Genomic DNA, 26646 nt, shown 5'->3' on the forward strand with positions numbered 1-26646 from the left:
CGTTACCGACGGTATTGATGTTTCTCTATTACTCCCTCTGTATAGAAAGAGAGGTGAAGAAGACAAAAGAAAAGAGAAATTACTTTCTTTGGTGACCTGTCATGGAAGGTCATGACGTTCGCACTTCATGTCATTACTAAGAATACTACCCAGATCTAGAAAACTATTCACTTGTTCTGTTTGCTCCCCGCCCACTTTTATATTTGACAGAGACTGGCTATTCAAATATATATGGTCTGCGAATGGTGTCTGAGTCTGATTCAGGAGAGCTACACACTAAAATGTGAGATCAACCGAAGGTGATGTCGAGATGATGAAGTCAATGCAGACTAGAAACCTCTTTACCTTCTGCGGACCTTATAGGCTCGCTAATGATAGGAGGATGGGAAGAGAAAGCTGATCAAAACATGCGTGACTAGCAGGATAATCTTTAGACCAAATATCTTCAACTGAAAGACAACAAAATTGATGAATATTATTGTGAGAATAAAGGCATTGCGGTAGTAGTTGGCAGAATATGTTGCAAAAAGAAATTATGACCAGTGGACAAGATCAATTCTTAATTGGGCCTAGGAAACGTCCTCATACAAGATATTAAGACAAAATCAAAAAGCACTGGAGTAATATGAAAAAAGACTATCCAAGACAAATGGTGTGGAGAAAAGGTAGACATACCACCATCCAATAGTGGGTTGATAATGGATCATTATCACACGTTCCTTTTTATGAGTGAAAGTTTGGTAGCGCTAATTGATACTTATTGATTATGATTAGCAATAACAGGAAAAATTTAAATAAATCTTTTTTCTAATATTTTATTGTATTATCCAATATAATTTCTTAAAATCTTACCAGAAGGCATTAGAGGTAGTCTTCTGCCCTGAGGGTCGAACCGCGTTCCTTCCGATTTCGAAGCAAGGTTACTATTTCGCTGTTGCGTTGGCGTCTCTATTCCCTCTCCTTTATTGTTATTTAACACAGGAAACGTCGACACAGGAGTTGCATTCGTAGAACTTGTCCGGGATTCGTGGTGCAAATTCAAACGGGACGATGATATGCTTTTCCCATTCGTCAACGACGGTAATTTCTGCTGTAAAGAAAGCCACAAGAAGAAAATATATTAATTTCATAATTTTTAATTCCAGTCTCGAAATCATTGAAGTAATACGCATTGAAATACATAGTCATATAATGCACAGTAGTGCTACAAAAGTTTGAATAATCTCGTAATTTAAATTCTTTGAATATTATTAAAATTATTATTCGAATAATTTACTAAAGTAAAAGAGTGATTGAAGTAAAATTCACAGCATTAGTCACAGGAATTGAGCGTTCGTTTTCAGTATCGAAGCTATGATATAATCTACAGTATAAGGTAGTATGTAATCAAATTAATGTATTCAAACTTTAAGGTTCTTCCACCACAAATCGAACCATGAACATTTTGTAACAAAGTAGTACACACTAGAAACTATATCAGTGGAGAGGGCGAGAAACCATCCAGAGGGATACATTTCGTTTTGATATAGTGCATTGAAAACTTCCTTGGAGCTACATGTTTAGTGTACGCGGTTTTGACGAGGGAGACCTGGGTTCTCTTCCCGATAAAAGCTCATGTGGTACGGACCCCATGTGAGGCTGTAGGCCACATCTTATATGGCTTCGTTGCTCAGAGGGACGTTAAACTCCAAACTAACGATCCAAAAGTAGGAAGAGGAAGTATACGAAAAGAATGTCGAGGAGCACGGTGGTTCAGTGGTAGAGTGATTACCTCCGATGGGTGAGGTTTCTGGTTCGATCCCGGCCAAGTAAGCTTGTGGTGGACAACATCGTGTCCGTAGGGTCTCCCATTTCCTCCTACATGCTCATTCTATCAATTCTTTCATCATCATTCACTTGCTTTAATCATCCGTCTCCCTTAGCCTAACAGGCATAATTGTGAAACGTCAAACTGTAATATTTCATTCCATTTTCATTTTACAAAGAGAATGTCAAAAATTTATTTTTAACTCCTTCAGTGTGGGTGGTGTATATATACGCTTTCATTTTGCTTTGGCTATTTTGTATTGCGTATGGCGAATATACTTGCCCATAGTATGAGTAATGTTATCCCGACAATATTTAGCGAGTTTGCGCTCAGCTGGTTTCAATTGTTGCTTAATTAAAAGAAGAAGAAGAAGAAGAAAAGAAAGAAATTAAAATAGAGTTTGGGCTTCGTCAAATATAGTTTTCATTCTTTGTTTTGTTTGAGAGCAGACAGTACAGTAATGGCTTCAAAACGATATTTCAACGATGCTGACATCGAGGACGAGTTATCAATTAGTGATTTTGAAACTGATTTAGAATCAACATCCAAAGTTCTCAACAAAACTACACTTTTTACAGCGGTTCGCATCTGAAAATTACGCACTGAAGGGGTTAAAGAAATCCGTTCACTCTCAAGCATTATTCAAAAACTAATACTTTTGGTGTTCTGTTGTTGAGTGGTTGATTTGAAAATATCTTGAGCATCGAGGTTATACGAGAGATGGGTCTAAAGGTAAACATCAGATCTGGACGATATACGATTCATTAGAAATCGAACGGACCTCCTGAGTCTCATATGTTAACCATATAACTAACAGGAAATTCTTTTTTATTTTTTTGTTTTAAAAATGGCACATTTTCCAGTTCGTCCTGCATATGAATCAACAAAATCAGAAGAGGATTTTCGTTTAGATAAATACGCTACTGTTCAAACACTCATAGAAACTTCCTTCGACTAGTATTTATTAACCCCTTTCAGTAGAGACATTTCAGATTTTGGCAGAGGTGGTGGGGAGCAAGATTGCCCAGTGACATAAGAGTTTCACTTTTTATTAGTATATTCATATATGATTTATTAAATAGTTCGTGTTACTCAAACTGACCCCCCTTCCCAAATGATGCCTCTGATCCCTTTTACTCACGGAAAACCTTTTTAACATAAAGTTCAACAACAAAACCCTTGAACTGTGGCTCACATGCTCATCAAAATAAGGTATTTCCGATGTTTCGCCGAAGTTTGTCGGCAGGCATATAAGTACTTGCAAAAATTAAGTACTTTCAGTGATAAAATATACATTAGTTTTTTTTACGCACAAATAACAAGTTAAGTCAGTGAAAAAAAGTAAATAATATAAGTACATCATGTATGAATAAAAAAAAAAAATAAGAACTATGTGTTCGCGAGGCCTCAAATCAACGCACCACACTTTGGAAAGCGTTGGTCATTTACGATTAAAAATTTTAATGTCCGCTTTTGCATTGTTGGAGGTATTTCTAACTTTTTAAACCACGCTTTAGAGTTCGCGATTAGAAACATAAAGAGTACATTTTAAAGCAGATTTTTTTGGAGCGGGGGGGGGGGAGAAACTGGTAAATTTAGAAAAGGTACATTACCGTATGGACTAAGACGTTTAGGGAGAGCGGGAGTCTGTTTTATTTTATACGTACTAGTTTGTGCACTCTATAGAGGCCTATATTCTTCAAAATTTTAATATTGTCTTTATGTTTCACACATGTTTTGAAAAGAAGGAAAATTGCGCTAATTTTGCTGCGACACAATGCTTAAATTTGTTGGTTTGTTTGTTTCATCCTCTGTCTGTCAGTTGATGTTTGTACAACTTGATTTAACTAATCCAGAGCCAAGGTCATGATATCCTACATCATATTATATATTCTTGCCTATAAATACATTCCGCTAATGTAATTGCCCTATACTTTTCTTTCTCTCCTTTCTATATTTATTCTGCAGTTGCACCAGTAAAAAGAAAGAAAAAAAAATATGGATGCAGAGATAGAAACGCGAACGGAGAATGAGCCCTAATTGAAGGCCATTTACTGTGCGTATGACGAAAATGCTATGACGTCACACAAACGAACCGGATATTCTTCTTCTGGTAATTAAGTTTTCTTCCGAGTTGACGACGAGTCGGCGAGATGATGTGACGTATGAAACGCTGCTGTCGTCTCAATTTTAATAAGAGGGAGGAGTTACGATGAGAGCTGGAAAGGCGAAGGGGAGGGGAATAGAACTATGGAGGGGAGGAAAATGAAGGTGCCTGGAACTTATGCAATTTTTTCGTTCCAAGCGTTGAGCTGGTTGCCTGTAAATCAAGGCGTTTGTATTCACGGGACCGAAGAGAGAAATCTTATCTCAATCTCCTAGTGGCTATTCAAGCGAGGTCTTTGGATCACTTTGTAACGCATATGTAAATATATCAGGTATTGTAGACAGGTTTCCATAAAAGTTTTAAGATCTTAAGTTTTCTTAAATTACAAACTTTGTATACTAATATATTAATTTTACCACAATTCGTTTAAGGTGGATCACTAGGTGTTCTCGGTGCTATGCTAAACGCTGCTTGAAAAGTGCAGCATTGCCAGATAATGTCGAGTGTTTACTGAAACCAGATAATAAAGGGAGTAATCATGGGATTCTGCCTAGATACTTACTGGAGAACTTAGTTTTCGACCTTACCGCGATTCCGCTTCTCGAACTGCTACGCTAGATTCCAGGAATTTTGTTATTATGACTACTACAGTCAACGTACAAATTTGGCAACAACGCACTATGGCGTTCTGCGCAAGTTTCGTCTCAAAATATATTTCTTTAAATGTAAATTAATATTTAAATAAAATATGAAACATAAACGAAAAACGGTCAAACAAATATATCTATTTCGTGATAAGATTATCTTAAAACACTTTACACATACAAATAAACGGAGCATTTCTAGTAAATCTACCAGCAAGTGCCATCTTGTGTGCTCATTGTAAAACGAATCAAATATTTTCTTTTATTTGTTATCTTTTTCGATATCAGAAGACACAACCAAATGAATCAGTGTCTTGTGTTGTAGCTGAAACATAACTCTATCTTATAGTACAATATTTATAATATGTAACGTTTCATTGCGCAGTAGTTAAGGGAATGAGCTAAAATATGTACTGACTTCCGGGTGGTGATCCACCTTAAGATCTATTGAGAAAGGAATATAATCCATTCCCCAAAAAATCAAAATAATTTCTTTTGGGAAACCATAATGTACTGAATCTGGTCAAATAATGATTTCATGTCCTCGCTTGGTAGTATGGAGATACTGAGTTAGATTCCTTTCTCAACTCATCTTAAACAAATTGTGGCAATTAATATTATGTGGAAAAACATAATGGTATGTCATATTTTCTAACTTCGAGTGAAGTGGAAAAAAAAACATTCCTATGCAATTTAATGTAATACACAAGCAAGCAAGCTTCCTCTGGCACATAAAGGTATATTTCCAAAATAAAACTACCTACATACTGTTCTATGGTTCAATGCCAATCTTTACACTTAATAACTCTATTTTACGAAAGTGGTGCTTACCACTATGCTTACCCGAACCGCCCACATATTCCTAGAAGATAGAATAATTTTCTGAGCCTAGTGTTAATTTATCATCGCTCTCTTTTGCCCCCCTCCCAAAAGCTTAAAAGGTGTACAATCAATGAGCGTATATTGATATCGATTTCCCATAGGTTGTGAAAGAACTTGATGAAAACACTTCCAATGGCTAATAACGACACAAAGGATGCTATTTAAAAAAAAAAGAAAAAGAAAGAAACTCGTCTGACCTTAAAACACTAGCATCACGTCTAATCTTAGAAATAAAAGCTAAATTTTACTGAAGTGGTAGAACTATAATAAGAAAAGAGAAAAGGATTTTCTGTTCACGAATGACATATTTTGCCTCTTAAGCTTAAATGAAAATATATAGGCTCTGAAGAGGTCGGAGGAAATTGTTGTTTCCAAGTGAGAGCCCTTGAAAGGAATCTTGGAAAGAGTTCGGTTCGGTCACAGAATTGCATTAATTTTTCCCAGAGAATGTGTCTGTAGATAGAAATGACATCAGTTAAAAAAAAAAAGAAAAGAAAAGAAAAGAAAAGAAAAAGAAAAGAACAAAAACGTGTGTCTTTGTGACAGACGAATATGGCTTTCAGCAGCTACAAACTAACTTGAAAAGATAGGAGGATGCGTTTAATAACTGAAAATGTAGAAACAGTTCGTTGTCATTTGGTTGAACGTAAAGCATTTTTTTTTTTTTTTTTTTTTTTGACGATTTTGAATGGATCGAACAGAAAGAAGTAAAGTAATGTTTTCATATTTGTTTCCTAACTTCCCTTAACTGACTATCCCCAATATTCTTCCTTTCAGCAATATAAGTCTGGAATTGAGAAAGTTGCTGTTGTACAAATGTTAAATTTTTCACCTGAAACGAATATTTAAAATCTTACACAATATATACACTATCCGCTGAAAGTCTGAAATGTTAACTATTGTATAAAATTAAAGTTTACTATTAACAATATAAATATTTTGAAATATGACTTTATTTTACTATTTTTGTTTTAGTTTTCAGATGTCTATTTAGGTCATTCATTTCAGGGCCTAAATAAATTCATTCTTTAACAACAACATACAATACATCGAACTACTGTAAGCTAGAAAAATTCTACACTCAATTATGTACTTTCATAGAGCTTTTAAGCAGTAATTTTCAACCTTCTGATAGTCACAGCCCAGTAAAAAAACAGAATATTTTGTTAATTTGGGAAGCAGAAACGAGCGAATCTACTTTTCAAAGTTTATTATTATTATTATTATTATTATTATTATTATTATTATTATTATTATTATTATTATTATTATTATTATTATTATTATTATTATTATTATTATTATTATTATTATTATACTTTGCTTTGTAAGTAACTCTCATGGAATAATGTATTGCATGTAGGAATTGGCATCAGATTTAACCAGCTCTATCGTTAAAATAATTTAATGTACTTCTAATTACAAAACACTGTTTTAAGTCATTTCTGTTGCACCCATTAAACGTTCTCGTCCTCAAAATAATTAAACTTTTAAGGAAGTTAGCTTGAACCACGGAAGGGCTGTCTCTAATTCCACAATATGCATATTCGTATTTTATATATATATATATATATATATATATATATATATATATATATATATATATATATATATATAGTTGTTATTTTTCTTGGCAACCTATCCAAATTATTGCACGTGTTTTCCGGTTGGAGAACTGTAGTTCGAATTCAGTATTAACTGTAGATCTCCTATATAGAATACCATAAGAAAAAAGACAAGTCAGTCAAGAAAATTTTTCCGTTTCATGAATATCTATCTATCTATCTATCTATCTATCTATCTATCTATCTATCTATCTATCTATCTATCTCTCTCTCTCTCTCTCTCTCTCTCTCTATATATATATATATATATATATATATATATATATATATATATATATATATATATATATATATAATCAGCATTTAATATATATATATATATATATATATATATATATATATATATATATATATATATATGTATCAAAATTTCGTTCCTTCTTTATGCAATTCTTTCGCTGAAGTAATCAACAAACAATTTAATTATTGGAGGAACTTAATTTTCTAAATCGCGCTTTAGAATTCGCGACTGCGAAAATTAAAGACAGTGCAGATGGTCTGTTAAATAAAGTGGAAGCAGATTGGAAAATACTATAATAATCAACATTAAATTACAGAAGATTACTAAATTAACCCCTTACCGCATACCGTGCCACATATGGCACATACCCTTTTTTTACTTTAGCTTTTTTGTGATTTATCAAACGCATCAAATGACTGTTTTGTCTGCTGTGTGAGATATTGACGTGTATGAATAAGATATTTTGTGTCATCTGGCATGTTCTTTGTGAGGTGTAAGTGTGTCATATATGGCACTTACTTATTTCTCATCGGAATTAAGTGAAAATCTAAAATTCAAGTTTTAATTCATTTTTCAAGTTCCCATATGAGGATTTCCAATGCTGATTATTTTTTTCGTTAAAAGAAAAGAAATCATACAGAAAGAGGCTAAAATAGTTATACACAGTACGTAGTGCTAACAAATAAGAGCAGTCAATGAAGAAATTAAAAGAAAAAAAACTAACATGACCGTCCGCACCAAGGGGCAAGGTGACAATTTGCCCCGTTGACATTTTAATACATAAGTAATTTTAAGTCCTTATATGATGTAATTAGTTTTTGTACTGCTTGTATGAATGCTTACATTTGAAATTTTCAGCTTCTTTCCAAAATTTTCACCTTATTTTTATCAAAATTTCGCACCTTTCTGACAAAAATTTTGCACCTAAAATTGTTCTAACAATAATCCACTCATTGGCTCAGGATGGGATGTAAGGCTAAGGCTTCGTTTCCGCTACGATGAACGTTCGTGTTCCGTGAGCCGCAAAATCAACTAACATTAGTTTATTAGAAATTAGACTAATACGTTTCTAATACAATGAAAATTAGAGTTACATAAGACAGAGAGTTTTAGAAATTTCGCTAACATTTTCTGTTGTGATGAACATTAGGATTCCATAAACCACAGAGCTAATTAGTTTACAAGATTTTTTTTTTTTGCTTCGGCGAACATTCTGATTTCAGAGGGCATAAAGTTAATTAGTATATCTAAAGTGTCCGTTTCTGCTGTGATGATCACTCGGATTCTCTAAGCCATGGGATTAGTTAATGTATGCGAAATTTTGCCAAAGTCTACATTTCAACTGCGATGATCATTAGAATTCCATAAACTATAGAGTTAATTTATAAGAAATTTTGCTAAAGCGTACGTTTCTGCTCCAATAAACACTAGGATTTTATAGGCCATAGAGTTCAAAAGCTTATTAGAATTTTTTGGTAAATAATGCGTTTCTGCTCCGATGAACATTAGGGTTCCATAACCACGTGTTAATAAGTTTATTAGAAATTTCATTAAATATTAACTTCTTAAATGATATATTTTGCGCGAACAAGAGAAAGAGTACAAATGCTTAATAAACAGGCATGTCCTAAATTCTAAATTAAAATGAAACATTAGAAATTCTCTTCCTTAATGAATTATTTAATGGCAAACAGATATATCAAAATGTTTCATTTTATTTACTTCCGACTATGTGTCACGACATTTAAACACGAAGCTATTCTATTGTCCACACAATTTTATGCAACGCATCACCAACATCCACGCGAGTGCATGCACTAACACAGTTCCCTTGACCTGAGCTGATATTCACCTGTTGATTCGATCCAGTCGGAGACGGTCTCCATAGTCACCATCTTCTTTCCACTCCCTTCCAATATGCACACCCACATGCATTACTTCAGGAAAACCAATTTACACAAGTCTCGAGGATACAACATTATGCATCATTTGTTTCGATGCAAACGTTAAAAAATAATAATAAATCTGTCCATTTTTTGTAATGTAGAGCAAATCATGTTCTCTAGCTCCAGCTTCCAGCCTCTCGGATCATTGATTACTGCCAAACGGACGTGGAAATTTCCACTCGTTTTCCCGCTTAATTGGGAGTGAGAAGCTAGGGTTCTTTTGTCGCCCATAACCAGGAATTTCTGCTGCACTACTGCAAAATGAGGTTTTCTCATGGCCTTGAATATTGCTCATACAGTCTGTTTCAAATTGTGATTCTCGAAGTCTTCCATTCTGGTTTTCTTAGATTTAACATTAATCAAAAATAAAATTATATAAAATTAAAAAAAGTTACTATTTAGGTGAATTTCGTTGCCCCACACACTAGTTAAGAATCTCAAAGATAATTTGGAAGTTACATGAGCAAGCATCTTTTACCTTCTCTTCCAGGACTGACAATTTATGAAATGTAGGCTGTAAATGCTTCTTACTAAATAAAATACTCTTGATAGCCTTCAGTTGTTAAAACAATACTAAAATGTATTTTATTGTATTAATACCATTACACAATTAAGGAAAGGCTACTTTAAAAACATTAGTGTACTGATATTATCATATGCTTTTTTTTTTTTTTTTTTTTTTACTCCTTCGGTCCTAGGTTTATATAACTATGCAAATTCAGTTAGTGCATTTTTAAAAGATGTACACACTACGTATATTATAATAATAACCACTGGCGTGACAACACTTTGTGGCACTGAGCCGCCCCAACATCATCTGTTAGTGACCGACTGCACTACATCCAACCTAGAAACAAACATGTAGTCAGTGCGTTGCGACGCTCTGTCTCTAACAGGCGTATTAGGAGCTTTCTGGGTCTAATGGCCGTCATCCCCATCAGGAAGTCGCGGTCGAAAAGAGGGATTGCCGCCGGAGGCAGCTGGCACCCGTCCGCGTCGGCACGACGATCTACTCGTTCAAAGTTGCCGACCTTTTGCCGAGGCGGCAAGTGGTTGAAAATAGTAAAATAAAATGCCCTTTGTCGACTGTTGCCGACGGTTACAATCGGCAAAACAGTCGGAAAGGCCTCTTTCCGACCCTCTGCCGACTCCTTATGCCGGACTCTTTTCGATGGCGGCGCCGACGCATTTAATGCTCATTACCGGCTGTTTGCCGACTGCTCGGCAGGGCAACTATTAGTCGCGGTCGAAAATCGCGCGGAAAGGCGCCGGTGTCCGGCGCCGACAATCCAACCGCGGCATCTGGTCGGCATGGACAAATTGTCCAACTGTAGGCGGCAGGATCCTGGTGGGGATGTCTTTTTTCACGTGATTTGCCCCGTTTGCCCCACGCCGCTGGGTGGACATCGAAACCGGAACCACGCAGACGTTAGTCCAACTTTCTAACCACTAGAGTACAGAGCACATTCGCTGTGTATATTAGGTAGTAGAAAAAAGTTTGAGATGCCAAATACATGACAAATAAATCTTTAAGTGTTCGATTTTAAGATGCCCACATAATTGTTATTGGTATTGTTGAGTCGAATTGCTAACAACATTACGAAATGTTCTTTCGTTTACATGAACAAAATTTTTATAACAGAAACATAATACAGTATAACCTCGTTAACACGAACTCGCTTAAACCGAACACTCGGTTAGGACGAACAAAATTTCGGTCCCGGCATCGCTGTACGTTATCTTATAGGAAGTTTTATCGGTTAACACGAATTTCGGTTAGCACGAATTACGAACTAATTTTTAGTCCCTTGAGTCAGTAAAGGTTTTCATTTAACACGAACTTTCAATCTTTTTTTTTTTTTCAGAACATTTTTCTTATTTCAGATTTTACTCCAGATCAGTTTTTGTCATACGGTATTTATACAGACGAAAATTGCCTTGTAAATAAGAGAAAAACCAGAAATAGGTATCTTTCCTCTCTTATGAGGTGTTGATTCTGTCCTCCGTCAAGCGTTGAACATGCAGGTGCTTGGCAGACGAGCTGCTAGCGACAGCTCGAGACAAAACATCTTCTCTCCCCTGTAACTCCAAACTGGTGACAGCAGTCATAAATACCCTTCCGTTACTAGCGGTACCCAACCTGCTAGCAGAGTTATCAATTTTATAACTTGACCTGGATTTTCTGCGGGGATTTTTTTTCTTAATCTTCGAAGATAGCATAGTAAGCTTACTGTAGTGTTTTCACTTTTCAGAGGACGGTATCCAGACCGAAACTAGTCTCGATCTCGATCTTAACTCGATTTTGAGACCGAGCTGTGCTTTTCGAAATCGAGACGAGACCGAAACTCTCAGTCTCGTCTCGATACAATTCTATGGATGGTATCAAGACGGAGAATAGTCTTGGTCTCGTCTCGAATTTGGAACCGAGACTACTCAGTCTCGTCTCGATACAATCTCTAGTGTTTTCTATGACATACGTAATATACTGTAGTGGTATGTATAGTCTGTATACTGTAGTGCGTATGTATGGAGAAAATGTATTCGAATAATAAAATTTGGGTCCCCGGTTAACACGAATTTTTTTTAACACGAACTCCTGATTTTTCAGTCCCTTGGAATTCGTGTTAACGAGGGTTTACTGTATTAAAAAAGGTGTAAAATTTGGTTATTATTATTAGTTTATCATTGGGTAAAACTGCTATCAAGTTTGCTACTTGTTTTTCAATAACTTAGATTTGTACATATATTACTACAGCTAAAATAAATAGATCCTATATATTTAAATAAATAAACGACCGTAGCACAAAACACTCATCCATGTTCATCAGCCAAGACCCGCTAAACAGGAAAACTGACAACTGCTTTCAGTTTATAAGATGTGCACAATTTCATCGCTCGATGTCGCTGTTTTCTTTTAGGTGTGAGCACGAATAATTTCCCAGAACAGAGAACCAAAACAAAGAAAAAGAAACTATGATAAGAGAAAAAAAAATACTTTAAAAAACACTAATTCGTAAAATCAGATTTTGAGCTCTATACAAGCTCTATATACTCTGCGTGAAAAAGTTACTGACAGCTTCGACAGTCTGTGGGTTTGTAGAGTTTACCTTCGTCCTGAATTCTTCTTACTTAGTGCTGAACCTAATATTTTAACATTCTGTACAATTAACTGTGTGCGTATACACTTTCAATTGATGTACAATTAATATTCATATTTGAAAGAATAATTTCTATTAATTACAAGAAGCTATTTTGTAAAAATTAGATTCGATTCTTCAGTTTAGTGTCCCTTTCAGCAGCGAGGTGATATGGGACGTGGACCTACACCTTAACGTGAAATCCGAACCACATGAGTTCCCGCCGGGAAACGAACCTGGGCTTCCCACGCCAAAGGTGCGTACGCTAACTTCGTAGTCATGAGGGAGCTCTACAAGAAGGTAATTAAGAATGCAATATTAAATTGTAACATCACAGATATTCTATCTTTCTTATACGAAAGATAGAACATGACTTTTGCTAGAAAGTCGGATGACCGTAGCGTCGTAAATGATGGGGCCAGGGGGGCCACTTCAAGATAAGACTTTCTTGACCCATATGGTATAATACGAATGAATTTGTGTATGAAGCATGGCATAGGTTCACCATATCCCAAAATATAAAAATAGGAAATACGATCTCTGAATGAAATACAAAAATAAGTGATCTTCGTTCATTTCAGTAAAATGTCTACTATTAGAGTTTTCATGAGTTGTGTCAAATAATGTCCCCTCAATTTAACTAGTGAAGCATGGAATAGACCCACTACTCGTATACCATTTCCATAAGAAGTGAAAATAATTTAAGGTGCTGCTGCTCCCTCATCATGGGAACAAAATATACTTCCCTAAGACGAAGTATAAATGTAATCTGGACCTTATTTCAGTATAACGCCAAGTGGAGCAGTGGCAGATTTAGCCCGGAGCCTAGGTCCTCCCGTTTTCTGAGTGACTAAAATAATTTAAACTATTACTTACCTATATATATATATACAGGGTGGGCCATTTTAATTAATCCACGGAAATATCTGAAAAATGATAAAACATAGAAGAAATTTTTGAAGTACACGTTATATATTGCTAAGGGGGAAAACCAATTCTGCCAAAAGTACCCCTCCCCGCCCCCCCTAAATGGGGGTAACGGGGGGTAACTTTGAAATGTCAAATGAGAACATGGGTCGAGTAATACCTCGTTCGAAAGGTCTTGGAAAACTAAGTAACGCTGTACCAAAAGATGTTTCATATTGTGCACCAGTTTCAAAATGGCCGCCATGATATGGTTCGGAAACCCAGTACCCGTAGTGTGAAAACCATGGAAGGTAAATGAATGGAACAAAATTGAAATACGTAAATATCATAGGGCATATCGAATGATGTAATCCCTGTGATCCCAGTGGCCTCCCTGAAGGGGTCTTGTGGGCTCACTTCAAAATTTCAATGTCCGACCGGACAACGGTTCGGGCGTACGCTTGACCTACCCAATGCTGTTTGGAAGGCAGACTTCATGCATAGAGAATTGGTGCACTAAGTTAACGCGGATGGCCACAGTTACATTTTGATTAACTATTAGCATTCATGTCATATTGTGAGCTTGAGGGACGAAACGGTGTGTACGTATATCACCGAAATGATTTCTGAATAACCAACACGTATTGCATAAAAGTTTCTCTTTGTTTAGTCACTACAGCGTCATCCTTACAAACAAATGTTTCAACCACACCATACCTATTTGTAAGGTTAGCCTTAATTTACGAATTAAAGTAGAAAATGAAATGAAATGAAATCTTTAAGTTTTACGTCCCACGGTTATGCCGGTTAGGCTAAAGGAGACGGTGAAGATGAGAGATGAGTGAAATGGTGGAATGAAGAAAGTGGGAGGAAACGGGAGAACCCCGAGAAAACCCACGAGCACGGTGTTTGTCCACCACAAAGTTCACTTGGCGGGGGCTGGGATCGAACCCGGGACCCCAAGCACCAGAGATGACAGTAGAGTTCTCGTTTGAACTTTCACTTTACTTTCCACCCCACTCACATACAGAGCGCAGGGAGAGGTTATTTTGCAGGGCTTGGATTTATCTCTATACATTATGGCAATTTTACTCTAATATTTTTATCTCTGTTGTATTATTCTCGAGCCTTGGAACGCCTCCGTGGTTTTCCTATTTAATTTTCGTTATTTTCATTTATGTCTCACCGTATTCATACTATGGGCACTAGACATTTTTTAGACACAGTCACCATGTCTTTGCGATCATTTTGAAAACGGTGTCTCATGTCGAAAATTTTCTTACAGAAGCTGTTTGATATTAATTTGTCTATGTAACGTGATGTTACTCGCTTCAAACTGCTATTTGAAATTTTCAAGTTGGCCCCGGATACCTATCAGTTGGCCCTTGGAGTCACCCCGACAACACCTCTCGATGTGCCTTACGTCAGTTAGCTACTCCAGTTTTTCTTTTGTTGATTTATCTCCAATCGCTTTCTTACTACGGGTACTAAACCTTTTCTCTGACACGGATACTATGTTTCGGCGGCCTTTTGAGAACACTGCCATTTCACATCAATCGTTTTCTCCTGCAATATGTTAGATTTTGCAAGATTTATCGAACGAGGCACCACTCGACTCATGTTACTATTTGAAATTTTGAAGTTAGCTCCCAAGACCCCTTTAGGGAGGCCACTGGGATCACAGGGACCACACCGTTCGATATGCCCTATGATATTTACGTATTTCAATTTTGTTCCATTCATTTACCTTCCATGGTTTTCACACTACGGGTACTGGAGTTTCCGAACCATATTATGGCGGCCATTTTGAAACTGGTGCACAATATGAAACATCTTTTGATACAGCGTTACTTAGTTTTCCAAGACCTTTCGAACGAGGTATTACTCGACCCATGTTCCCATTTGACATTTCAAAGTTACCCCCGTTACCCCCATTTAGGGGGGGCGAGGAGGGGTACTTTTGGCGGAATTGGTTTTCCCCCTTAGCAATATATAACGTGTACTTCAAAAATTTCTTCTATGTTTTATCATTTTTCAGATATTTCCGTGGATTAATTAAAATGGCCCACCCTGTATATATATATATGAAAGTTTATAGTAAACTCATGATACACAGCTTGGATTCTGTTCCCCCACCCAATTTTTACAATCTGGATCCGTCACTGAAGTGAAGTCCTTAGGAGATGTAATTTCATATTTCATACTATGTGGGCCCAACTTGATGTTTCTTCTAGAGGGGGCAAACATTAATGCTTGTCCCCCAGGAAAACTTTCAAATTGCGGCGCTGAGTGACCGTTTCCATTAAAATCCACAAACTATAGTTTCTTCGGTTTTTTTTTTTTTTTCTTTTTTTTTTTAATAATGGCTGTAACTTTCCGTTTTGTTAGTGGAATACTCTTTTCTTATTTAGGGGATGGAAAGAAAAGGGGAATATCCTCATTTTGTTCAGATATTTGAGGAGCAAAGCCTTCATATCCCTTTGAAAGCCTTTATTACATCAGGTCTCCCGCCATTTCATGTCTGTCAACTGACTCGGCCGTTAACATTCTTTTATCTTTGTTCCTTTCTCCTTCTTTTTTACTACACAAAAGGTTACGGCCTGTGTAGACCTTAATAGCAATCTATAAATATCCAATCCTACAAGCCATATTGGCTGCTTCAGACGCACGAAGAAAGAAATAGAGGTGAGGATGTAACAATTAAAGATATTCGATTACACGCAATACACGCGACATTTAGAGACTGAAATTACACTTCTATATTTGTTTCTGCGAACACATAAAGAATGATTTTCTGTCGTAAAAGGTAGTTTATTTATAGGCAAAGCCCGATACTAAAAGAAGAATATAGCTTCTATTTTAATCACAAACGTAGATCTTTGCATCCCACATATCTTTGCTTGCCACTTCCGCATTTTGAGCTCAACATTTCTGCACTTAAAATATGATGGTTCATTACTTAAGTTAATACTCCGTAAAGAATGTGTTTGCGACTAATACTGAAGAAATTATAAATGGAAACATATAATATCATAATGTAACCTTACAGATGTTCTGTAAATGTAAAGGTACAGGCGGAATTTTTGTTGATAGGGGTCCACAGTTCGGCGGGCGATCAATACTACAAGACATTACGTTTATGTACTATTGAGTCGATGTTATTGTACACCTGAAAACACAATAAGTAATTGGTAAGTATTACGAACTATATTCTTAGAAAAATTGACAAAGTAAATAGTTTTTATAAGAAAAGAATTAGTACAGATGAAGTATAAGATCAAATCTTTATGCTTCATCAATCATTTCTCAACTAAAAAAAAAAAAGTTTAGTTGTATTAAGAAAGTGCACAAATATATGTCGAGCTACGAATTTTTGAAGGGACGTAGTCTGGATGAGATGGACTCCCTCGTGGGGGCGCCCCTAGTACAGAGTGCCATATGAGGCCCAGAGGATGAGTGAAGGTAAGGCTCCCATTTTCTAGAGTTATGCCATATAGGAGATGATGCTTTCCTGGTTTTCTCAGGTAGTCATTCGGGTTCGATTTTCGGTGGGAGAACATGTGGTTCAGGTCCCAGTTAAGCTGCAAGTCCACGTCTCAAATTACCGCAGTGCTGAATTAGATGCTTAACTCCAAATCAGCAACCGAAGGACTCATTTTACGGAGACTGGTTGAACGTATATCGCATTAGAACGACGATAGAACAAGAAACAATTTCCTCCTTCATCGAGAATCGAACCCCGGCCACTCATCTGTTAGATAGACGCCTTATCGACTACTACATCGCGATTCTATCAGTTGTACTGTATGGACGTCAAAATTGGACGCTAATTATCATGAGGTGTTGCGAGTAGTAAAGGCGAACTAAACAATGGCTTGTTTCCTGAAAATTCACTCCAAACGGTTAAAATAATCGTTCAATAGTTTGAAACTATAATTTCTGAAGGAAAGAGGAATACATAATACAAAGGTAAAATATGGGATTATTTTATATCTTAATAGTTCCTTTTTTCTGGTCATAATGAATACTTAGAACTATCATATAAAAGCGCGTGCTGTGAATTTCTGAATTTTCTCATTTAGAAAACGCGAGAGTCTGCGACCCCCCCCCCTTAAGCCACAACGGACTTTAAGTTTTCACCGTGCTGCTGACTACACGGCCCAGCATACTACTCACTATCTTCCAGCACAGCACTACCAAGACAGTCATAGTCCATGCATGTTCGGTCTTACTAACACACAAGGATTATGTGCAAAAATACCAGTATATGGATGTTTTTATTGTTTGGTTCTTGTTACCGGTGAACCCAAACTTGACATCTTTCCTCAGAGTTTGAATGTACTACCATGAGCAAAATAAATGACGCGTCTCTTTATTTTGAAGTTTTTTGAAAATATCTCCGTTTTCTTTATATGTTCGAAATCTCGGAAGGTTTCCCCAGCAGGACAGGTTAATAACAAACCCGTTTTTAATATTTGTGTTACATATTAGCTTAAAATAAAGAAATTAGAAGCAAAAAACATTAAATCGACAGAAATCTCGAGAATTACCAACTCTGCTAAAGTGGGAAATTTTCAAGAACGCGAGGGAATTCTGCAGTTCAACACGAAGCAGCGACATCTATGTCAGTGAGAGAAGCGTGGATTAGATCTACAAACGAAAATTTTAACGAAATATTTCTAGTATGTCTTATTATATGCATTATCAGCGAACTCCAAATATATGAATCTATGCTAAGTATTAACGTATAGATAGTGCAAATAGTGGAAATTACCTATGGAAAAATACGAATTGTTAGCCCAATCGTAATGAAAAATCGTCTTTACTGTAGAACAGGTTCAGCTTACGTAAGAAAGCAAATAGCTCAGTTAGATAAAGCAACGAGTTTGTGTACCGAAAGTACACGGTTCGAATCCCGTGAAGGACTGTTGTCATTTTTATCACTAAGGTTATTTTATTTATTTTTTTATTTGGGAAAGAATCAAATTGTAACATATGTGTAAAACTCATGACGATACCAAAAAAAAAAAAAAAAAAAGAGAGAAAATATCGTCGCGTTTGCATTAGTGTCTTTAATTTTTGTTTGCAAACAGATTCGTAATTATTTCCCCTGTGCTCACTGATGCATAACGAATGTTTTCCAGTAAATGTTAATTCTAATTTGGAGAATTTTATAGTTTCACAATTTCTCACTACATAGTCTTCTATCTACGTGTTTGGATATTTTGATAACAGATTTCCCTATTAAATGTTTAATTTTCTCTATAAATATTTGTCTTAAATTGAAATTGTTTTGAATTTACTACATAAGCAAAGTTGCCCGAAGGAGGAGAGCTCAAGTAATAGATATTCTACGTAAAAGCAACCTATTGTAGAATGATGATGCTTCTTACCTTCAGCACATAATCTTAACGTTAGAGAGTCAGAGAGAGAAAAATCCTGTTTTTCCTCCCCTATGACCACTCATCTTAAAGCTCTACCTATAATGATTCGTGTCACATAATTTCAGCTCTCCAAAGACATTCATATTTATTATTATTATTATTATTATTATTATTATTATTATTATTATTATTATTATTATTATTATTATTATTATTATTATTCCTGAATATGCCACCATTACATAATGTTGTAACTTTAGACATCTTAGTTTATAGTGCTTTCTTTAGTAATAATTTGAGCAACCACGTCACAAAATTTAAAATGTATGAGGGGGCACGACGTTTTATTTCCCCTCCTCTTTTCAGCACCCTCCAACACAAGGTATATAATTTCTGAGAAGCAGGGCAGACAAAATGAATAAGAAATATATTTAGAACATCCTTTCCTCCTTCGTGAATGTAATATCACGTAGCATTTTTTATTCTACTGAAGACGACCCTAGGCCGTTATGGTTAGGTAACAAAAGAAATACCTAATATATTTATAGCGCCCCTTAACTGTAATATTACCTCTTCTTTATTTGTTCGAGGCTTCCCTACACAACCAAGGGTGACAAAAAGAATAGGAAAAGTGTCTAAAGATTACAAAAGACTTTATAGTTTGTCAGAAACAAGGCAGTATATACACAACATTGCTTTCGTTAACAAGTGTTTCACCCTTGAGTCGCTTATAAAATTAGGCAGAATAACTTTTGCCGATCATTGTTCTAGAGGGATTTGTCCAGGATTGTTTGGTGTCGAGCTAATAACGATGAGTATGTTTATTTACATCACTGTTAAAGAAATAGCAAACTTTCTGAAAGGAACTTACTTAGGAAACAGATCTTCCTTCTACTTAGCCAGAGCCCACTCTGAAAAATTGCAACTTGCGTTCTGAGTGAAAGTTCTATGGGACTATTAGAAAAATATATTCCCGTTTCCACGCTGATGGTAGAATTTCTTAAACCGTTATTGAATTACGTTCGAAGGGTAGGCGTAAATAGCGCCCCCGCAACAATGTGGCGTGGGGACCGCACAAGCTGCAAGGCCAAAAAGTATACAGAAAGTACGCAGGGGCGGAGCAGGCCAAATTTTCACACGGGCAAAGTGACTTTTTGGCGCCCTTCCCCTAGTAGTAGCCTATATTTTACATTTTATCATAGTGTTTTTAATAGTTTAAACCAGGAGCGTCATTTCAGATTTTGCTTTGGGTGGTGGGCAAGACCTCTTGATATAAGTAAAATTTCGTGTTTTTCACTGATTTACTACTATTCTAATGATAAAATCTATTTACATCTCAAACTCGGGGGGGGGGCAAATGCCCCTCCCTGCCCTCCCTAAATGACGCCCCTGTTTTAAACCCATTCTTAAAAAGAAATTCTTACCTAGGAAAACTTCACAAAGAATATGGCCCGCTATAAATAATACCAACTCCACCCCCCTGGTCTAGTGGCTAGCACACCTGCCTTCTGTGGTACCGGGTCCAATTCCCGGTGGATTACTGTTGAACGATAAAAGGGGTTCGGATTCCACTATAATTAGTATCCACATCTCCCTTGCCCATTAAGGCATAACCGTGGAACGCTAAACTCAAGCAAACAAACCAACAATACTTAATTCCCGGCACTCTTTATTCTACATGCCATCTCTCAATTTTTCGATACAGCCCCCTTAGTACTATGAAACTCTCTTCTTCCATAGTGAAATGGAAAAAGTTCATATAATTGCCACTACTTTACAAGAATATAAACCAAAAACGTCAGTAGAAAGCACATTATAAAATTTACTTTTTGAGGCTCGTTTTGGTGCCTCTCTTTCTCTGGCGCCCCGGGCAGTCGCCCGGCCCTTAGTCCGCCCTTGAAAGTACGTACGCATAACTAAGGACTGCGGAGGAGAGGTTAACCTTCATTTTATGCCACTTGTTTGACGTGTTTGAAATGTTCAGTAAGTGATCGGTTAGTGAAATAATTTCGACAGTTACTGATGTTTAAAGTTTAGCTAAGACAAAGCTACTTAATCAAATACATTTGATATCGGGATGTCACAATTTGATTTTTCCTCACACAAAAAAGATAAAAACAATAGTAATAAAAACCCTTACTCGTACTGGGCTCCTAACTAACTAACAACCTAATTCTTACAGACTAGTTGCTCTGACCAACTGAGTTTCGATTTCTTACGCGAAAGAAGTCTGTTATATTAAGAGGCATGCTTTTCATTATCAAAACTGTTCGACGTAATACGAACATGGCTTAAGAACAGAGACGGAACTGAATTACTACTCGATTGACCTTGAGGGCAAATCACCAAAGCGTAGCTATAAACGTAAATTCAGCATGCATTTCTCTGGAGTTGTGTTCAGTATTCCTATCTGCCAGTCATGCTTGTACGTAGGAGTAATATGTTACAAACCTGACCTTTCGATACAGCACAATAGCAAAAGAATAAAAGGGAAGGAATTCTTGCCCTTGTGAACGTTGGATACCACCATGTGCAATAAAACTGTCGCGTCTGCTTGAAGTGATATTTTATCGAAAATAACTCGTTTTCCTTTATATAGTCTATCCGAAGTTTTTGAGGGTTTCAAAATGAGGAAATGTTACTGACAAACAAGGACGCATTTAGGGGTGGGTCCAGGGGGTCCGGACCCCCTCTGAAACCCCAACTTTTCTGTAAATTTAGCCTAATTTTGGGGATTATCTTTTAAAATTTTATTATAATTTATCCTAATATTGAAGTCGGGCCCCTCCCGAAATAAATTACTGCATACGTGTCTCTGACAATTTTCAATATATTCGTTAAATAATAAAGTAAAATAACTAAATTAGGAGCAAAAAGCTTTAATAATAATAATAATTGAAGCGAGCTTAACGAGTTTCAACCGTACGACTCAACCAACGTTTGGGTGCCTGTTCGTTCCTCTCATAAAAGACATTTCATTTTATTGAAACTAGTAAGTGCCTTTTTTAGCTCTGCGGAGTAACTATTGCTTGGAATATGAATCTGCAAAACATAAGAGGTAAAATTAACCAAATGGTGCAAGTTTCCACTTATATATATAAAACAATTTTGCAATATCAACTACGTGAATCTTGTCCCATAAAAAAGCCGAAACCCCTACACCGAAGAGCCCTCCGAGATTTGATCATTGTCCACACGGACTGAAATTGTCATTTGAAGCCAAGACTTTAATATGAAGCCAATAATTTCTTTAAAATAGACGGAAAATTCGGAAGTTATAAGCATTTTCATATTTTTGCCTTTTCCCATAAGGGAGCCGTAGCCCCCTATACTGAAGAGCCCCCCCCCCGGAGATTTGATCATTGTCCACTCGGACTGAATTTGTCATTTGGAACCAACACTTTAATACGAAGCAAAATATTTCTTTAAATAGACGAAAAATTCGAAAGTTATAAACATGTTAATAATTTTGCCTTTTCTCATAAGGGGGCCGTATTAACCTACACTGAAGAGCCCCACGAGATTTGATCATTGACCACTTGGACTGAAATTCTCATTTGAAACCAAAACTTTAATATGAAGCCAAAAATTAAACTTTTACATCAATTTAAACTGACTGGGTTCCGGTTCCCCCCACTATTGTTTAGTTTAGTTAAGTGGTAATTTGTGACAGCTTCACATCATCAAAAGAATGTTTCACTTCCCCTCCCCTCCCCCAGGAGTTCGTGCTGGATCCACCACTGGAATCAATAGACACTCTTCCTATTCTTTTTGTCACCCTTGATTGTGTAGGGGCTCCCTCGTACAAATAAAGAAGCGGTAATATTACAATCAAGGGGCGTTATATATTAGGTATTTTTTTAGTTACCTACCCCTAACCGCAAAGGGCCATCTTTCGTAGAATAAAAAATATTACGTGATATTCCAATCATGAAAGGGGAGAGGATGCTGTAAATATATTTCTTATACATTTTGTCTGTCCTGCTTATCAAAAATTACTTTCTGTTGGAAGGGTACTGAAATGAGAGGGGCAAAATAAAAAGTCGTACCCCCTCCTACATGGTTGCTCAAATAAGTACTAAAGAAAGCATTTTAAACTAAGATATTTAAGATTTAAACTAGGAAACTAAGATATCCTTACATTATGTAAGAATGGCATATTCAGGATTATTATTATTATTATTATTATTATTATTATTATTATTATTATTATTATTATTATTATTATTATTATTATTATTATTTGAATGTTTTTGGAGCACCGAAATTTTGTGAGACGAACAATGATATGTAGAGGTTTAAGATGGGTGGTCATAGAGGAGGAAAAACAGGATTTTTCTCTCTCTGACTCTCTAACGTAAAGATTATGTGCTGAAGGTAAGAAGCATCATCATTCTATAATAGGTTGCTTTTACGTAGAATATCAATTACTTGAGTTCTCCTCCTTGGGTCTACTTACCTTATGTAGTAAATTCAAAACATATTTCAATTCAATACAAATACATTGTAAAACTTTTCCGTAATTAAACATCTAGGGCAGTGGTGTCCAATTATAATAAGCCTGAGGGTCATAACTGTCTTTACTAGTAAGGTGGAGGGCCGCAGCTAATAATAATAATAATAATAATAATAATAATAATAATAATAATAATAATAATAATAATAATAATAATAATAATAATAATAATAATAATAATATTATTATTATTATTATTATTATTATTATTATTATTATTATTATTATTATTATTACACTACAAAAGAAAAATATAAAAAATATATTTGAAATTTAACATTCCTATTCAATGTGACTAATGAGGGTGACTAGCAGCGTTTACAAGGGCTGGGGTATCTACATCCATTCCTCTTGTAAAAGATGTAACCCGCAGATGTAAGAGAGAAGAATCTCCAAGGCAGCTTCTGGAGCGATTCTTTGCAATTTTCATGGTGGAAAATGCACTTTCGCACAGATAAGTACTACCAAACAGTGACACTATTTTCCAACACAACACACAAAAGCTAGGGAAACGTTTGTTAGAAAGTAGTCTGAAAAATCTACTCCTTTCTTTGTTCTTGTCTGAAACAATGGGTCAGACTGAAAGTCACAAAGTTCGAGCTGTAAGTTTGGAGCTTGTTCTTCGATGTTTATTGTTAATGCATTAGTAAATAATGCTATGCCGTTTTTTTTAATTTGTCAAAATCTGAGAATCTCGCATTAAATCCATTCATGATACTCTCGATGTTTCTACAGAACTCAGAAAAATTAAACGCTTCCTTTTCAAAATCTAATGTCAGACGATTGCAGCTTGGAAAGTATGCTAAATTGTGTTTATCACAAGAAGTGGTGTATTTCTTGCGCGCTATGGCTTCTAGACAAAGTTCGAGGAAGAAAGGGTCTGATTTAAAAAGCTAGATCAAATATAAATTCGTTCATTGAAGTAATCGTCCCTTTCAGCAACGGTTACATTACTGACTCCAGTGTTGTCTTGGATGCCTGCTCCTTTTTGTTGTATAGAAGCGCTAAATGGATGCCTTATTCCGAAAGAAGAGTGGAAACATTAAATGAATGAATGAATATAAATTAAAATATTATCAGTTATAACAATCGTAAATCATGAAAGCTTTGTGGGCCGCAGGAAATGGTTTGGCGGGCCGCATGCGGCCCGCGGGCCGCCATTTGGACAGCCCTGATCTAGGGAAAATTAAACATTTAATAGGGACATCTGTTATCAAAATATCCAAACACGTAGATAGAAGACTATCTAGTGAGAAATATTGTGAAACTTTATAAAATTCTCCAAATTAGAATTAACATTTACTGGGAAACATTCGTTATGCGCCAGCGAGCATATGGTGAGCAGTGAGCACAGGGGAAATAATTACGAAACTGTTTGCAAACAAAATTAGGGACGCTAATGCAAGTGCGACAGCGGCATTTTTTCTTTTTTTTTTTGGTATCGTCATGAGTTTTACACATACGTTACAATTTGATTCTTTCCCACATAAAAAAATAAATAAAATAACCGTAGTGTAGTGATAAAAATGACAACGTCATTTCCATGGGATCGAACCTGCTACCTTCAGCATACAGACTCGTTGCTTTAACTAACTGAGCTACTTGCTTTTTACGTAAACTGAGCCTGTTCCGGTAAAGACGATATTTCATTACGATCGTCCTACCAATTCGTCCTTTTCCATAGATAATTTCCACTATTTGCTCTATCTTTATGTTAATACTTAGCATATATTCATATATTTGGAATTTGCAGATAATGCATATAATAAGACATACTAGAAATATTCGTTAAAAGTTTAGTTTGTAGATTTAATCCACATTTCTCTCAATGACATAGATGTCGCTGCTTCGTGTTGAAATGCAGAATTCCCTCGTGTTCTTGAAAATTTCCCACTTTAGCAGAGTTGGTAATTCTCGAGATTTCTGTCGATTTAATGTTTTTTGCTTCTAATTTCTTTATTTTAAGCTAATATGTAACACAAATATTAAAAACGGGTTTGTTATTAACCTGTCCTGCTGGGGAAACCTTCCGAGATTTCGAACATATAAAGAAAACGGAGATATTTTCAAAAAACTTCAAAATAAAGAGACGCGTCATTTATTTTGCTCATGGTAGTACACTGTTCAGTTGACCTCCTTGATCTGGCTCTTCAGGCGTAGATGCCTTGTTGAAGTAAAGCTTACATAAATAGACGTAACATTTGTGTAAATAGAGGGAAAACTTTTGTACAACAAATAGTAAATAAATAGAAGTAAAGTTCATGTAAATCCAAATAAAAATAAAAGTTCGTGCAAATATATTAAATAAAAATAAAGCTTGCTCAAATACAAAGTCAAGTGAAGTTTGTGTAAATAGAAATACAAGAAAATCTTATTCTGTAAATGTCAACTAAAGTTTTTTTTCCATTGCTCTTATATTTATTTCTCTCGTCAGTACCTAGTTTTGTAGATGATAGTGTAAGGAGGATATTCTTTGCTTTCCTTTTCAAGAAAAGACTATATCATGTTTACAGCAAAACTACATCGTATTGTCTTTTAGGGAAGAGTAAATATCTATGGATACGGTAAACTTCTTGTTATTTGAAATTCCGCTCATTTTAACAACGGAAACGCCTACACTCACGACATATAAATCGAGACTAAACAGAAATCGATTTTAAGTTCTAAAATTAAACGATATCATAGCTTTTGATAGTGGATTGTTCTCTCACACAGCCATGAAACTTCAGGAAGGAATTTTCCTCTCAAGTTTGTTTCTTTATTAATTGAGAAGCTTTCACTTTGAAAAGCCAATCTTTCTTTCTCTTTCTTCTCAGTTTGTATGTGTATTTGTGTGTAGGCATGTATTTTTTTTCTGCAAATAAGAAAACAATTTCATAAATCATGAAGTTTAATATAAGAAAGTTTACTTTAGTAATAATAACTATTAAGTTCTTGGAAGACATGTTTCTTAGAAAAAGTAATATCCTACATCAATTTTATCACTAAAGAATTCGCCTTTTTTTATCTTCCATTTTGCGTGGAGTTTTTCTCAGAATTATCAGACGAATAACGAATAAAACCTTGCTTAACATACACATTCATTAAAACTCAACAGGTAAAAGCCAATTAAGCACTCTTTGAGATGGTTTGGCGAGATTCGTAAGCTACTTATTATTTGATTTGATTTTTTAAAAATTTAGCGTTTCTTTCAGCAGCGAGGCTATATGAGACGTGGACCTACAGCTTCACCTGGAATCCGAACCACATGAGCTCCCGCCGGGAATCGAACCCAGGTTTCCCACATCAAAGGCGTGTACGCTAACCGTTCGCCACAAGAGCGATCGTTTATTATATTATTATTATTATTATTATTATTATTATTATTATTATTATTATTATTATTATTATTATTATTATTATTATTATTATTATTATTATTATTATTATTGAGAAACGAAATTCAAAACGA

At 35.7% G+C, this 26646-nt stretch overlaps 1 protein-coding gene across 3 annotated transcripts in view; it reads right to left on the bottom strand.

Moving 5' to 3' along the window:
* LOC145693259 (uncharacterized) overlaps nt 1–26646 on the bottom strand; it is a 282473-nt gene that overhangs the window by 18110 nt on the left and 237717 nt on the right. For 2 of the 3 annotated variants that reach the window (XM_081769097.1, XM_081769095.1), the window contains exon 4: nt 853–1090. In XM_081769097.1, the coding sequence (XP_081625223.1) occupies nt 853–1090 (238 nt within the window). The remainder of the gene's footprint in view (nt 1–852; nt 1091–26646) is intronic. The other variant, XM_081769096.1, reaches the window with a different exon arrangement.

Source organism: Thermobia domestica, chromosome 8 (genome assembly GCF_964235325.1).
Source record: "Thermobia domestica chromosome 8, izTheDome1.hap1.1, whole genome shotgun sequence".
Lineage (NCBI taxonomy): Eukaryota > Metazoa > Arthropoda > Insecta > Zygentoma > Lepismatidae > Thermobia > Thermobia domestica.